The 16,870-nt window shown below is 37.7% G+C and overlaps 1 protein-coding gene across 6 annotated transcripts in view; it reads right to left on the bottom strand.

The window, feature by feature from the left end:
- Positions 1–16,870, bottom strand: part of LPIN2 (lipin 2) — a 45,988-nt gene that overhangs the window by 24,495 nt on the left and 4,623 nt on the right. For 2 of the 6 annotated variants that reach the window (XM_082755012.1, XM_082755011.1), the window contains exons 2-4: positions 6,463–6,663; positions 3,879–3,974; positions 1,298–1,596 (exon numbers count right to left, since the gene is read on the bottom strand). In XM_082755012.1, coding sequence (XP_082611138.1) covers positions 1,298–1,596; positions 3,879–3,974; positions 6,463–6,654 — 587 coding nt within the window. In that variant the 5' untranslated portion in view covers positions 6,655–6,663. Of the gene's footprint in view, positions 1–1,297; positions 1,597–3,878; positions 3,975–6,462; positions 6,664–9,858; positions 9,913–12,079; positions 12,137–12,213; positions 12,538–16,870 lie in introns of those variants that run through there. The other 4 variants (XM_082755007.1, XM_082755008.1, XM_082755010.1 and 1 more) reach the window with 4 other exon arrangements.

The raw sequence follows: 16,870 nt of genomic DNA, 5'->3' as shown, positions 1-16,870 counted from the left end.
TTGAATTCTGAACACTTGTTGAAATCAACTACTATTGATGTAACATCTTAAATTTGCAATGACAGAAAATGAATTTTGCAATGACTTATTGAATGAAGACTAAATCATTACAGGGTGTATTTGCTTTCTTCCTATACTTGATGGTTGATTTTTGTTGTTTTCACTACGACAAGATACTGTTGTCTTAATGCTCTTGCACTGAAGCCTGATTAAAAATTTTCTTAAACTGGAAAAAAAAAGGCAGAAAAAAATCAAGCCAAATGAAATACCAAATCTTCATCTTCAAGAGAGCAGTATCTAAATGAAAATTCTTTGACATAAGCATGACAATGAAAACAAATGAAATAGTAATACCACAAATATTCTAGAAGACACCTAAAATTCCAAATTTTGTTGTGTTTTACTGGGCATAGGTGTGATATCACTTAGATTCATGTTCTTCTGTTGCACTCATCCTTTTGACTGCTACTTATTATTAAGCTTGTGACTCCCCTGAAGACCCATACTGAAGGAGAGATTTTTCAGTTACATTTTATTCTTGTACCAAAGCATTCTTCCATTTCCCAGAGCAGATATAGAATTTATTCATACTACATTTAGCAGTAAAGTTGTCCAATAAAACACTGAGCTCTGTTTAAAAACTAACTTCACTTCTTTCATTCCACAGCCTAAGAAATTTCCATGAAACCCTGTTGAGTAGGCTTTCCCTGGATTTTAAATGTTTAAATGCTTGATAGCTTTATGTCCATAATCCTTCCGATTGTTCTCCTAACATTTCTCAGTACGTGTTACAACTTTACTGCAAGCTCCAGTTTACTAATAGTTTATCCACTTCAGCATACAGGGCTGGTTATTCCCCACCACAACTACACATATGTAGAGAGCTCTCTTTATTAACGTAAAGGAGTGTTAATTTTTGTAGTATGTAGTTACTGAAGTAAACTTCAAGTTACAAGAGGAGTCAGATGCAGTGTACTAGAGACATTCCACATCAGAGTTTACTTACAGGTTTCCAAACACTACTGGACCACCCTGCCTCAAAGAAGTTACACAACAGATCAGGACATTTTTCTTTATGAGAATGGACTTAAATGGATTTCATGTTTACAACAAAATGGCCAAACTTGAATGACTCTGTAAGAATATAGAAGGCAACAGTTTGGAATTTTGTTTAAGAAGAGCCTACCTACAAGCTTATTGAAACTTAGACATTACTTGCATAGAGGAAAGTTGCAAGTCACTTATAAAAAGCTCAGTAATACCAGTAAAAGCACTCAGCGAATATTTGATAGTTTACCTTAGGGGTTGAACACTTTTCTCATCATCTGAGCTTATTTCCATTTCAAAAATCTCTTCTGTCCCAGTAGAAGACATCTGATCTTCCTTCCTCGTATCTTGCTTGTATTTCTTTCTTCTTCTTTTTTTCTTTTTCACAGAACCTGGGGTGAATACAGTCTCTGGTTCCACAGAATGTGGAATTTCTGAGTTTGCACATGTCCTCTCATTTTCACCTGATTTCAAATGATTGTCACTGTCTTTAAAAAACTGGTCTTCAGTGGGTATTGGAGATGTTGCCAAATATGCAGGAACTTTTTCCTAAACAAAAAAAGAAAATAAAGCACAAACTTCTTTTAAAAAAACAGAACTTGTTATGTGCATACAGGATAATTACTGATCTTTGCATCTATTTTTAGACATGAAACCATACAATAGCCCAGCGATATAAGAGGCTGATGTCCAAAACGGAAGTTCACTGGAAGGATTACAGAAAGTTCAGATAAATGAACGTTAATATTATTACAGTTTTAAGGCACACACACACTTGATTTTGATAGCAAAACAGTCACAACAGTTCCATCCATACTTAGCAAATGCATTACTAAAAACAGACTAATTAAACCCAATGTTATCTGTTTTGAAACAGATTCATAGAAAGGCGTTGAAAAGTTGGATTCACAGAAAGGTTGGAATTGGTATCTGGACGTTATCTGGTTCAATCTTCTGTTGAAAGTAGGGCCTTAGGTTAGGATATCCACGGCCATGTCAAGTTGGAGCCTCCTCCCAGTTCTGTGTTATCCACAAAACTGAAGATGCTTTCAAGTCTTGTCATTCATGTCAGACACCATTTACAGAAAGTATCTTCCAAAAAGATAAACTGAACTATAATTTACTCAGGTTAAAACAAAGAGCAAAAATAAAACCAGCACCAACCCTCAATTAATTACAGAAGCAACAATACAGATGAAGAAAAAGCTTTACCAATAACCACTCAGTGTTTGTTTACATCACAACAACAAACTGAAACATATCAAGACCTGAAAGAAATACACTGTGAAGGAACAAATATGAAGTGAACAGAAAGAGAAGATAACTGAATTTCCATGGAGGGGAAAAAGTTATGGGCTCAAATTAATGGTAGCAATAGAACTAAATATTCAATGCCTGTGTGTGATCTTTCTTCTGAATATCAAGTTCTGAAAACAGCAAAGACTGACCACTTGAAAGAGCCTTTCCAAATTCATTGAGACCTCTGATGAGAGCTTTAGCATTAAACACAGCTTCAAGAAGTTACCACAAGGAAATGTTGACCAGTAGCAGAAATGCAGAGAAAAAAGCATCTGTGAGCACTAGAAATAACTCAATCAGCTGCTTCTTACCTAACTCAATCTATTTTCAGCATGAACTACCAGCTTTCCAGAAGACATTAAGAACAGGTAAGGGACTTCTAAGTTAATATAAAACTTCTGCTCTAAGTTAATATACAAAGTTAGTGGTAATCACCCTTGCTTTCTGAAAATAATCTTAAGACTGATCAGTTCCCATCAATGGCTAACAACTTGCAGCTATAAAGAAGCACTTTCAGTTTTGATTTTATTCATGGTGAATGTTACAACAGAACTCATACTTGCTTTCTCTTAAATATTATGAATTCCTACCCCAACTTATCATTTAGGTCACTAGTCTAGATGTTTATTTTCTTCTTCCACTTTAAGTAATATATCTCCTTTTGAAAGGAGAGCTTCCTCCATTCCCTCACAGTAAACAAGCACTGTCATAAGCTAGTAAGAGGATCAAGCTCATTTCCTTGAAAGACTGATTCCTAATAGCAACAGTGAATACACACACTTCATCCTTTACTTTGCTGAGACAGATTTTTTTCCCTTTCTCCTCTAGTTTCATTAAACATTCTGGATTTTTATATTTAAAATTCCTTTCCTTTTATGCTGCTGAATATCCTTCCTGAAACAGAAGCGATCAAAACCAAAGCTCTATACTGAAAAATACTGCAATAACACAGGTTCCATGTCCTTAGAAAACCTGACTAAAAATGAACTATTCCTGTTTTCTCAGAAGCTTGTTATCTTCCCGCTGAAAAATGTCTTGGGACATTATTTCCTGCTTTCTAATACAATAAGAATTCTCAAGTTAAAGCAGCTATTGCTAACTAGTGAAAATTTCATAAATAAAATCATGAAAAAGTATGCTAAAAATTGTAAGAAAAAATATGCCAAATTAATCCACTTTCATTAGTACAGAGATTGTAATGTAAGCTATAAGAACATATGACAAAACGTGATAATAAGACTGCAATCTGTATAACTGTAGTTATAATCTGTATAACCAGAATGAATGTAATAGAACAAGGTAACCTTCAAATAATGGTCTAATGATAATAATCAACTAGTTACTTTATTATCACTGGTAACATAACTCTATGAAACACCAAGCACCTTAGTAGTACATGAAAATGATGTAAGAGTCGGTCACAAAAATCTAGCTTTCAGGAGTTACCATATTGACAATACTACATTAAGCATTTTCAACACATCACTCTGTTAACACAGCATCGTAGCCATCATAATGCACAAAGCTCTTACATTTTCCTCCTCAGTTTCCTGTACAAAGAAAGCTTCTCCATTGTCACCCAGTTTCATATGAAGATCAACAGCATCACCATTAATTTCTATATCGATCTGTGGAAAGAGACAATTTAACATGATTAATTCATCACAGGGGAAAGCACTGACCAGGAGTCTTGCTCATCTCTGATGATAAACTTTGATCCATTGCATAATCATCACTCTCTCCCTCCTCTGCTTTCTGAAAGAAGCTTGTTATAATGGTCTTTATTTTGTTAACTGAAAATACATCAGACTGTTAGTAGAGATCCTAAAACCTACAAGAAAAACTGAAAACATCTGATGACTAAATCTTGCTCACCTGATTTAGAGAGCTAGAAGCATTAATAAGCACTGCTCTAGTCTTTCTTTCCTGGAAGAATGATAAACGACAGAGTATTCACATACTTAAGCTCAGACTGAATTGGGGCCTAGCACAAACCAGTCACAAAGACCAGAAGTTCAAGACAGAAAACTGGAAGACCACTGAAGGCAGTATTTTTTCGGAGAAGGAACCTTAACCTCATGCTTCCAAATAGGACAGATTTCGCACAATTCTTTCTGCAACTCAGATACTGTTTCAGATTTTCCTTCTCATGAGTTTATGAGAATATGACATGGTACCTCAACTCTTCTGCAACCATAGTGCTTTTGCAAGAGGGAAAACGTTTTTAGACTCATTAAAAGATACCTTATGACATTTATCAAGCTCAGTTTCAAATCACTTCTGCTGTATGTGTATCTCACTTGCTCTACAGACGTTAGGCATTTAAAGTTCATCTGTATCTCCTCTCTTATACCTTGCTGAAAAAGCATTCATGATGTAATTTACTGCAGAACTGTTAAGGAAAACAATAAAATCAACTTTTTTTCAGCAGTGTGCTCATTAAGAGAACACTAGCAAGTGGGAAAACAAAACAAAACAAAAAAAGAAAGAGGAAAACTGCTGATAGCCTGTGTTATGAGAAGCACAAAATCTTAATGCATGCAACTTGGAGTATGACCACACCCTTAACAAAAAGCTGCCCAAAACATTTCTCCTTTCTTCTTTCTCCTTTTACGACAAAAATATAAAGATAAGGGTAGTTTCCTGCAGTGCCACTTCACTTCGTAGAATAGCTGTATATAGTCCTGAAGTTTTATGATCTGTTTAAATCAATCCGCCCTTCAGTAACAAACCCCCAGGGAATATTGTCATACACAGTACTCCCTCCTGGGAGTACTTAGAATTCTTACAAGGATGTAAACTCCCCACCACAATAGATTCATTTTAAATCAAATTAATAACCCAATCCAGCCCACTCCCTAAGTACAGGATTACTAAAGCCTGGGCAAGGGGATTGCAGCACCACAGTCTCAGACCTGCCAGACAGAGTTGTACCCAGTACAATTCCCTATCTAACACGCCCAACAATGAACAAAGTTTAATCCCCAATTTTTATTTGCTTGTAGATACTAACAATTGCATTTTCTACTGAGTATCAGCATTAAACAAAGATAACCACAGAATGGCTTGGGCTGGAAGGGACCTTAAAAGATGAGTTAGAAAAGAAGGAAAATAACTAAAGAAAGTTAGTTCCAACTCCCCTGCCCTGGGCAGGGACACATCCCACCAGACCAGGTTGCCCAAAGCCCCATCCAGCCTGGCCTTGAACAATTCCAGGGATGGGGCATCCACAGCTTCCTTGGGCAACTTGTGCCACTGCCTCACCACTCCAGTGAAGAATTTCCTCCTAATATCTAATCTCAGTCTCCCCTCTTTTAGTTTAAGACCATTCCCCCTTGTTCTGTCATTGTCTGCCTGAGCAAAAAGTCACTCTCCACCTTTTTTATAAGGCCCCTTTAAGTATTGAAAAGCTGCAATGAGGTCTTCCCCGAGCCTTCTCTTTCCCAGGCTGATCAACTGCAGCCCTCTCAGCCTTCCTTCATGGAAGAGGTGCTCCAGCCCTCTAATCATCCTCATGGCCCTCCTCTGGACCCGCTCTAACAGGCTCTCAGCCTTCTTGTACTAGGGGCTCCAGACCTGGATGCAGGGCTCCTAGCAGGGCCTCACAAGGGAAGAGCAGAGGGCAACAATCACCTCCCTCTGCCTGCTGGCCATGCCCGTATTAATGCAGCCCTGGTAATATTTATGACAGGTCACCAACCCTTAAGATATACTCTATTTATCCCTCAGACATCCCAAAAATAGTTGCTTTCGGCATCAGGGATGCATTAAATGCATTTAGCATTTATTTCCCAGCATACTTGAATAGATAAATAAATAACCACATAAATATTTTAAGACTGAAGTGTCTGTGCTTGTAGTATAATTCTTTACTTGATAACTTCAAGAGCTGTCAGAACTGTTTTTAAAACAACATTTTTTTCTTGCAGAATTCTTAGATTACCACAGGAAGTCCTGTTTTGCATTCCTTAATTATCACTCCGTAACAAGAAACTGCTCTACACTTAATGAAGCTGCTAACTGGATATGTGGGGGGCTGGGAAAGGAAGAAAGAGGAGTAAAAAAGCGAATGCATTGGTATTCAAAGCTTTGTTTTGGCCCACTTTCTGGACTTACCACTTTCTCTTTGGAGCGCAAGACACCAAGCTTCCCAAATCGGACATGAAAAGGAGAACACTGGTATGTGCCATCCTGCTGCCGGACCACAATGACATCGATGCATCCTGAAAGGGTAGCCTGATTAATGCCTTTGTACAGTTCCTTCACAGTAACCAGGACTTGTCCCGCAAGTTGTCCTACGTAGTTCATAGTCTGAGACTAAGAAAGAGAAGAAAAAAAGTAATTAAATAAAGTAAAAAGAAGGGTTTTTTTTAAAGTTAAGTTCTTTTAAAAATCAAAATACATATGCTATATCATTTATCAATTACTCTGCTTAAATTAACAAGCTTTACAAAAATGCCTTGAAGAGTCAATGGAATTTTGAGCCAATTCTTGCCAGTCTCCAGACCATTCTTATTAGCTTATGGTTAACTTAAAATACTAAATAAATGTATGTTCAAGGTAAATCTTGAATTATGTCATTTTAAAACCTGAAAGGCCTAGATTCAAATAGTGCTTAATTACTCAGGTAAGCTCAGAGAAATTTGTTCTCTGAAGATTGCCTATTTAATACAACTGATTCTTTATTGAAAATAGAAATAACTATACGCAAGGATGCAGAAAACCTTAAGCATCAGAGTAAGTTATATAGAATCACAACATGCAACTCTTCCTTCACCGTGCTGTATTTTAAAAATGCCTAAGTCACCTCAAGTTATCAAAAGATTAACTGAGAGACACAAGCTGCCCAAAGGAGTTTGGAAAAAATAAATGGGAAAGGAATCCTTTTTTTTTTCTTATATAAGTGAAGCACAACCCCAGTGAATTTGTTCTGTCATGAAACAAATGCTAAAAACTCTTGCAACAACGTTATGGGCTTGTAAAAACTTTTTTGAAAAGCATGGACATTGTCTTGTCTTGAGCATTCCCCTCATCTACAGGAACTAGAGTACAACCTACCAGTTAACAACCATTATTTCCACAGAAATTATATCCAAAGAGTAAACACTAAATGATACATACATTCTCATATGTAAAAGCAAGTCCTAACCAAGTTTACGCAGTCATGCAACAACTTATTTTAAGTGCAAAAAGCTATCTTAGGAAACAACGGAGGTTTCACAAAGTTTCAGTCAAGAGAAAACAAGTTTCTTAGTTTTTGCAGTTGTTTACACTCCTGACATCACGAAACTGAAAAGACCAATTTTAGTGTAGGTTAAGAAACCCTTGCTAGATGAGAATGGGGGAGCTTAGGACAGAAAAAGAAAGGAAAAGAAGATGAACATTAAGGTTATTCTCTGGTCAAACTGAAAAGAAATGCAAAATGCAAAGATAAACAAAGAACACATACAATCACTTATCAATTATTGTAGTCCATTAAAATACTTAAGCAACCTTCTGAATGACTAAGTCTTTCAGACTAAGAACACAACATGAACTATGAAGCAAAGTCCAAAAAACATCTCAGCTTTAATCGAAAGAGGAGGAAAAAATGTTCTAATGGAGAACTAAGTGCAATCCTTCCTCATTCTGCCCTCTCCTGTCTCCCACCCAAAAGGTTGCTACAAACCCATTTCAAGGGCATCCAAGGGAATGCACAACTCAGAAGCTGAAGCCACTATTGGGAGAACAAAGAGCCACTGCAAACAAGCAAAGCACACAAATGCAACCTATAACTGGGCTTAAACTATAAAAACCTATTTGGGAATAATATTTGTTCAAAGAGATCCAAAGTTAATTTGTCGATTTGCTTATCTGTTTTTATTAGCCTCCAAACAGGGTTTCAAGTTCTATTCACGATAACGTTTAAGATTTTCCTTAATGCCTCTAAACAAAACTCTATTACACTACAAGAATTCTTCCTCCTGATATTGCTTTCCTTGGCTGGGTAATTCATCAAGTACTTCCATTCTGAGCCTTCAAAGCCTGCTTTAGAGTCACACAGGGTGCACTGCATTCATTCAAAAGGAACTGATTCTGTAGGCATCTAACAGGACCAATATAACTGTAAACGTGCAAGAAATCTCAAACTACTTTCAGAGAGAGCACAGCTATATAAGTATTTTTCCACTTTCTGGGCTTTTCAAGTCCAACACATGCACGTTAGCTAATCATATTGAGATTTAAAATTACAAAACACCATTCTTCTCCAGAAAACTTAAAAGGATAGCAACGCTAACAAGCAAAGATAGAGGCTTGACAGTCTAGATTGAAAACTGTTTTGGTATAAACCACAGGATTACCACGCTAAATAACATGCTAGAGAATTTTCTCCCACAGCTTTTGCACAACGTGGCTGACAAAGATGAGAAGAAATTGTCATTGAGCGACTAATGAAATTAGCAGAACGGCCTCCTTATTAAAATTAGCAATTAATAAAAATCAGTTTCACCTCCAATTAGTTTCACGTGCAACTGTAAAATTGCTTCCTAACCAAATAGCAGCTCACTTGCAAGACTGGGAGGCCACACTTCTACGCTTCCTCAGCAGCCCCTCTCAGTGAGCTGCCTGCAGCTTGCAAGAAGCACACCCAGTTTTTGTCTGGGTGCTTCAGTCAGGAAGTTTGATCAGCACACAAGAACATGACAAACACCAGGCAGACACCAGAGCGCTACAAGAAAAGGCTGCAGCAGGGAACTGAACATCTTCCTTTTGGCAGGGGAGATATTTGCTGCGTCCCATGGAGCTGCAACCCAAGAAAGAAAGGCTGCAATATTTTTATTTTTTAATTCTTTAAGCAATTAATCCTGCCCTATGCTGACAGTCAATCCTTACTTAAGCTACAGGGGAAATTCTCAGACAAATGTTGTCATTCACATCCAGATGTTGGCCACTTCCAAGGGGACTCTGGTACTGGCTTACACAAGAAAAGTGATTTCATGATGCCAGGATGACTGAATTTGTTAGATATTTGACACAATCAGGAACAGCCATCCTTTACAGAGTATCCATCCCATATGTTTCATTTCAACAAAGCAGGCCTCAATGAGGAATTCTTTATTATTTACGTACTGGCTATTTAAAAGCTCAGAATTTCCAGCTGTTAAGAATTGAGTTGAGGTGGTAGGCATTCTAGTTGTCCTCACAGACATGTAAGTGATCTCACCTAACCACAGAAAACCACTCCCAAATCCCCTAAGACTACAACCACATACCTCGTTTCCTGCAGGGAAGGTTACCTCTTCTACACATCTCACTGAGAGCTCTGTAGCTCACAGCATGACTTTTTGGATTGCACAAACAGAATAACCCCTCATGTGTGAAAAAAAAAAAAAAAAGAGCTTTCAAACCTAATGAGTATCAAAAATGTTTACAAAGAAGCTTTTTATGGTCCAAGTCTTAACCATAGAAAGGATCAGACTGGAAGGGACCTAAAGACCACCCAGAAAAAGAGTCCAGATATGTGCTGCATACCTCAGAAGCAGCTGCACTTTGGTAGCTTTGGGATGGAAGTCATCCAAGAGATACCTAGAGAGACACTTTTTGTAAAATAAGGATTACAAAGCACCTTCCAGGGATAAGTCATTTGCTACCCTTACAGTAACAACTTCCTCACCACAGAGCACTTATTACTGAAAGACATCAGCTGCAAAAAGCAAAGCCATGAAGGGAAAAAAAACACACATCTGTATCAGAACTTACAAGACTAATCTACCTTTATTGTTACATATTTTTAAAGGGAAAAAAAAAAAGGCAAGAAGAAAAGATGGTCATAATTTACAAGTTCAGCTTCTAACATAACAGTTCACTCTGCAAGATAAACATGTTATTTAAGAAGGTTCAAACTAAAGCAAACAACAGATTGATTAGAAGAAGTGTGACCACATACCTGAGAAACATGAGGTGTTTCATTTATCTCAAATGCCAAGAGAACCCTGGCTAGATTTTTCCTGGCTAGAAAATTTGTGGTGAGCAGCACTGAATCTGACTACAGATAGCAACAATGCAAAACGTTCCTGTGATAATTCTTGCAAATGTATAGAAGTACCTCAGATTACAGAATAGGAAGCAAGATAAAGAACTTCCTAGATAACATTCTTAGTTATATCAAGCTTAGTAAACATTTTTCAAGTGTCATTGCCCTGAAAGCAGCATGACTCCAAGCGCAATATGCCTTCATAACCTGCCACAACAACCGAAAAACAATTTCCAGTTCTGCAATTCAAGCCGTTTGATGGACAAGACAAGTTCAGAAAGGGCAAAGCAGTAACACTTCACAATCCTGTTTAGCTTTCAAATTTGTTTTGCTATCCGGAGCATACATATTACCTGAGGCAGCCAAATTCCTGAACTCTGCACAAAGATGAAGTTGTTAGGGCTCACTACTACACATTCTTCTAGGATAGAAGATTTAAAAGCCTACCAATATCTAAGATCTCACAGCAGAAAATCATTTTTTTGTGACTCTGGGGCTCCAGAGAGATTGATTTTTGAACGTTTAAGCAATTCTACCTAGCTTGCATGAACTCATCCAGCTGAATATATTAACATTACTAAGTGAAATGAACTGAAAATGGAATGGAGGAAAGGGTCTGAAAGACGCTGTCCTAAAACATAAAAAGATTGTTTTCGCAGCAAGAAGCCTTCACACAGAAATAGGCAGAAACTGAAACTGCGTCTGGCAGGAAGGGTAAGAGAGGAAGGGAAGACACATAAAAGCAAAGGAAAATATCTGCCTCGGAAGTTCAAGAACTAAAAATAAAATTCGCCTACCCTCATCTATAAAATACTCCAATCAGCTAAACTAACCCTGCATATGTTGGTTGAACACCTCATGCTACAGGAATGAGAAATAAAATGGCTTTCAAAAATGATTAAACTGTACTACACCTCAGATTAAGAATTTAACATTCTCTACGCAATAGATATCCAAGTTTTAAGAACTCAAGATCCAGGAAATGCTTATGTTTGTATAACCTGAGTGGGAGAGTTATATCCATGTACCATTAGCATAGATGTTATTTTGGCTGCTACAAAACCAACAAGTCTTCCTGAATAACTTATGTCCTTCAAGAAATACAAACACATGATATAGTCCAAAGACAAACCATTTTTTTGCTTGTTTGTTTGTTCTGGTGTTCTTAAAGGCGCCACCTCTCATGCAGGCACACCCGGACTGAACACTACAACTGCCTGGTTCAACAGCAGAAAAATAAGCATGCAAGTTATCAGACTGCTCTAGAGAGACGCGGCTTTAGAGGTTATGAATTTTAACTATTATAGAAAAAAAAAAAAGTTAGTTAAATGTAGATCTTAGCCTAAAACAGAGTATATATTCTTCTATCCCATTTATTTTGAGCTGCAGCTAGAGGATTAAAAGATTGCAATGATATAAACAGTAAAGAAGTTGCATGTATTTCAAGAGATGATGTAGAAAAGCAAAATAAAATCAAGCGTAGCATTGGCTTCCCCCGGTTTATCTCACCTTGCCTATGTTTGCATGCATATATATTTACGAGGCAGGTGCTTTACCTAACCAGAGGAAAAGCTTTTTGAGACCATACAAAACAACCACTGTAGCACAAGGTCTACTTGGCAAAAAACAAGCAAACAACCAGAACAAACCCAACTTCCCTCCTGAGTAAGATTTTAATTGTGGTTTAGGATTGTTCCCAGTACCGCACAGAGCACTTACGGAACAAAAATGGGGAAACCAAGCAAATCTGTTGACCACCTTAAGTCTTCTTCCACACAGAAAGATGTAAGCAGGTGATTTAGTAGCTAATTACGCTATAGGAGCCTGTAATTACCAATACATGTCACACTCACCAAGATTCCAGAAGGAACCCTTCCATGGGCAGCAGCAACATTTCTATTGAAGTTATCTTCAAAATCATACTCTTCTGAGAAATTCATCTCAGAAAACAACAAACTAACTTTCCACAGTACAAGTAAATGCAAAGATCACAGCCATAGCAGAACGTTGGATCAGCATTTCTTCTCCTTCCACAGAGGGGTAGAAGAGCTATGCAAAACTTTTGGTCTCTTAGAGGAAAACGCTCGGTGTACTTTCCCACGCAAGACCAAAGATTAAAAAGGAAGCACTTCTTTAAGAAACCTCACATAGAAACTCCCTCACCAATAGGCTTTGCTTGAAATGTCACAGCCCCCTTGCACTCTTTGAGATAAGCACTAACACAGACAGACTTTGCCATATGTTTGCTCTGATAGGTAATGATCTTGCGTTACGTTTGGTCACGTGGCTGTAGCTGAAGCTCCCACGCAAAGGAACAGGGATTTGGTTAATGATTCTTAAGTAAAGTCTACATTGGCTCACTTGGAGACTTTTTGCCCACTGTTATGACTTTACTCCCCTGTGGCAGCATTCCAAGTGCGAGCCCAGGCTGCTGCACACCGTGTTCAAGAACACCAGTTGCCCCTCCAAGGGCCTGTTCCCTTTGCTGATGGTTTCACCGGGTTGCGTATTCAAGGTTATAGGACAACTATGATGACAGCTGAGATTTGTGGAACGTTTTCCCCCTTTTTGAAATAGCATTGTAATACCAAATAGACTACTGACGTGGTATCAAGCTTATACCAAACCATACAAAAAAAGGTACGTCAGAATAAACGTTATTTCCTCCTGTGGAAGTATTCCTACTTTGTTGAAACAGAATTGTTAAAGCAGTGTGAACTGGATGCGTGGACAACACATACAAAGCTTGCTGTATGCTCCATGACTAAGAAAAAGATTTTTTTGTTCTGAGGAATTTTGAAGTGTCATTTCTTCTCTAAATCATACCCTGGCTAGGTGAGGAAGTGGAGAAGGACAAGGAAACAATTCTATCCCTGTGATCCGGGGATGGGAGACACATTCCTGGGGACCATTAATGTTCTTCTGCCACCCCTCAACCCCCACGTTGTTACCCTGTGCCTACTACATAAAGCTGTGTAGGACTACTTGGATTACAAACTCAAAGACCATCTCCAATTCTACTACCATCTGCACTCTCTCCTCCTCTATGTTTTTTAAATTGATGTGTTAAACTCTGATGCGTTAACTACACTGGATGCAACCAAATCACTTCTGCATTTCTAGAAGAATTCAAGAACTACACCCAAGGCCAAAATTAAATCAGGCTTGATGACATACTCATGCATTGAGTGGTGGGATCACTACAACTGCAGTAAGGTTGCAATAAGCTGCTCCCAAAAGGGTCCTTTTCTACATACTGAATAAACTCACATTTAATGGAACTTCACAAGAAAGATTACTGGTTTTGTTAGCAGATCTGAAGAGGGTTTTCAAAGGACATTAGGAATTACTAGGATACACTCAGTTTTCATCTGCTTGTTCATCACTCCTTCATCACGTGTTCCATTTAAATACATTAAGAAACAAGTTCGTGAGCAGAACAAAAGCCAGCTTTCTAAGACAGTGCTTCTCTTAAAACACTTTTGACTTTGGACACACAAAAACCAAAGCTTTTTTGTTATATCTGCTTTATTTTAGAACTGCTCAGTATTTCAGATTAGCATTAATTTTCTTCAAAGCTTTTAGAAGTGTTTTAGAAAACAGCTTTTCCAGAATGCAGATCACACTGCAGTCACTGCTTTATTTTTTTGAATACAGGTAGTAAGGTAAGGCTTAGGTAATAAGCTCTGCATGTTTAAGAAGCCTCCCTGTCTTTTATTTCACAATATTAATAAGTTAAATTCAATGTAATTCCCTCTGAGTAAGTTTGTTTTTAACTACAATGCTATTTACTTACCATTCATACAAGAAAATTAGCTTCAGTTTTGAAAAGCAAATAGACAAAATTTGGAAAGCATTAGAAGCAGTATTTGCCACGCAGCCTTAAACCAGCTCTTTGCTATGGGGTAGATTTTGTTGCGGTTTAGCCTCAGAAAGCATACGTAAGTTTTTTAATTAGACTCATGCAAGCAAATACGGCTGACAAAGATCAGTCAGCACACTGTATTCTTTTTCTTCCCTTCTCTTTGTGGATCTCCACATCTTACCCCATTGCTCATGCATGCTTCCTGATGGAAATATAAATCCATTTTTAAATGGTACTTTTTTTTGTAGTATGCGTCATAACACATTTGGCTCTATTAATTTAGTTTTAAAGCATCCCAGAGATGGAGGCTTATTTTTTTTTAACCTATGCAATGGAAAACTAAGTCCAGGAGTTTAGGAATTAAAACCACAGATTTTTTTTATTTTTTATTTTATTTTTTTTTAAGTTAAGACTTGACTGTGCAGAGTTCCCCTACAACTTTATTTACCTCGAAGAGGTATATTCAAAACATTTATTCCATATGCTATATTGACATATCCCAGGTAATGATTCCCAAACAAACAAACAAGGCTGATTGCCAGTGGAAGTTACATCTCAGTCATTCGATTGCACTGCACATGAACTGTAGAAGCAGCAAGGCCAGAACACAGCTCCAGGACTCTTCTCCAGCTCTCCTCAGTACATGTTGTTCTAAGGTCTAGAGAGAAGGAAGCAAGCAGAAATCCTGCTGGCAGGAGCTTCTGTGAGAACACAATCACAAGTCACTCACAGATCTGGGGAAATTTGCTGAGACAAGCGATTGAGACAAGTGTATCCTTCTCTAAGAAATCATTATACATACAGCAAGTACGGGACAACCTGTCTTTGTCCATGTCCCACAGGTCTCCATCCTGCCCCCAAACCCTTTTACTTACCATTAGCCAAGTCTTAAGCACCACACCTCATCCTGATGTTGGAAAAGGTCCTTTCTCCCTAAGGCCCAACTCTGAATCCTAAATTCCAGCCCACTTCATTTTCATGTACTGGCAATGCTTTGGCTATAGGGTGCAAACAAAGTGGAAGACTTCCCAATTCTTCCATAGGTATTACAAAAATCAGACTGTGACTGACAATGCTTTCCAGCACCTGAGATCTCGCCTGCAGCCCTGCACTGAAGCAGTTGCTTACCAAACCTGGATATTAAGCTCTGCTCATTCCTGTTTGAGGTAAAATACATTCAGTGCAGCATCATTGTTACTTTTAACTGCAGAAGTCTATCCATTCTTGTTATGGACTTTTAAACCTAATATATAGACTAATAAGTATGCCAAGTGAAAATCTATTTGCGCATGAATTACAGAAGACATACTGAATGAAGACCATCTGCCTGTAGTCCCTTCTGAAAGAGAATTTTTCCCAGAGAAAACAGCTGGAGATTTTCCTCTAGGGGAAAGACATTACCTAGCAGGGAAAGATATTACCTAGTTTCAATTCTTATACAAAATTAAAATACCTGCTACAGTTTTCCATATAAAGGCTAAACATGCCTAGCATCTAGTGAGAATGATATTTTCCACTTAGGTGAATTTTGTTGTGAATAAAATTCAAGTTCTGCTCAAAAATGCCACAAAAAATAAAAGGCAGTGTTACCTGATTTACCTAAAAATTTCCAGCTGGCCAAAATGTAAGTATTAAAGTAATGAAAATAAAGCACTTATCACAAGTAATAATAGGATGGTACAAGAATCCAAGCAGTTAACAGACTGTAGAGAAACACCAGTGATACAAAAGCAACAAGCAATGCACTGTCCCCTAAACCAGTGATTAAAAATAAAATCAAATGTCTAGTTTTCCATCTGGAATGCAAGATAGCAAACAGTTTCTGCCAGATCTCCTGGCAGTTAGGCATTCAAAGGATTGATTGAATCAATCAATCAATGATTCGTCAGTGCAGCTTAAGTATTTTTTTGATTTCAGGAAAAAGGTATCAAGAAAATCCACTTTGCATAGGCATGTCCCTTTTGTGATGTGTCACCACTTATATCTGAATGACTTACTATGAATCATCTGATTCCAGTACTATGGCATCTTTCCTTCATTAACTTGAGCCCTATCTTCAATTTTCTTAATTTTTTTTTCTGTTTACAGAGGAATTTCAGAGGAAGAAGAAAGAATACTTCAAGAGCTTATAAAGCAAGTTTAAAATAAATAAAAATGTATTGTTAAAATAAATAAAAAAATAAATAAAAAATATTGATGAATTGATCAGTTCAACTGAAAACTTGTTACATTCACCAAAAAAGCAACGTACATGAAGACATTAGCTTCTTTCAAGGTACTGAAAAGAAATAACTGGCTAGTGCAGACTTCACCCTTTCAAAATCTGCACGGGCATATCGCACCCAAGTGTCTGCCCCACTTGGCAGACAATCTATTTCCAGCAGCACAGACTGTTCCACTGCCACATCACCCTTGGTCGCACTTATCTCTAGATACATGCCACAGTAACCAAAATGTCTGAATCTCATTTTGCATGACACGAGAGAAGCAGCCAGATGAAGCTTTTCCTGAATTTCCTTTCTAGAAAGCACTACAAGCAACCCATTACCTGTCTACTTTTTCCACTGCCCAAGAAATCTCTCCATACACTGATCTACCTCAGGTGTATTTACACTTTCCTCCAACCTACCCTACCTCAAAATCAA

This window comes from Aythya marila (assembly GCF_965140915.1).
Source record: "Aythya marila genome assembly, chromosome: 2".
Taxonomy (NCBI): Eukaryota; Metazoa; Chordata; class Aves; order Anseriformes; family Anatidae; genus Aythya; species Aythya marila.
This window is presented reverse-complemented; position numbering and strand designations above follow the sequence as displayed.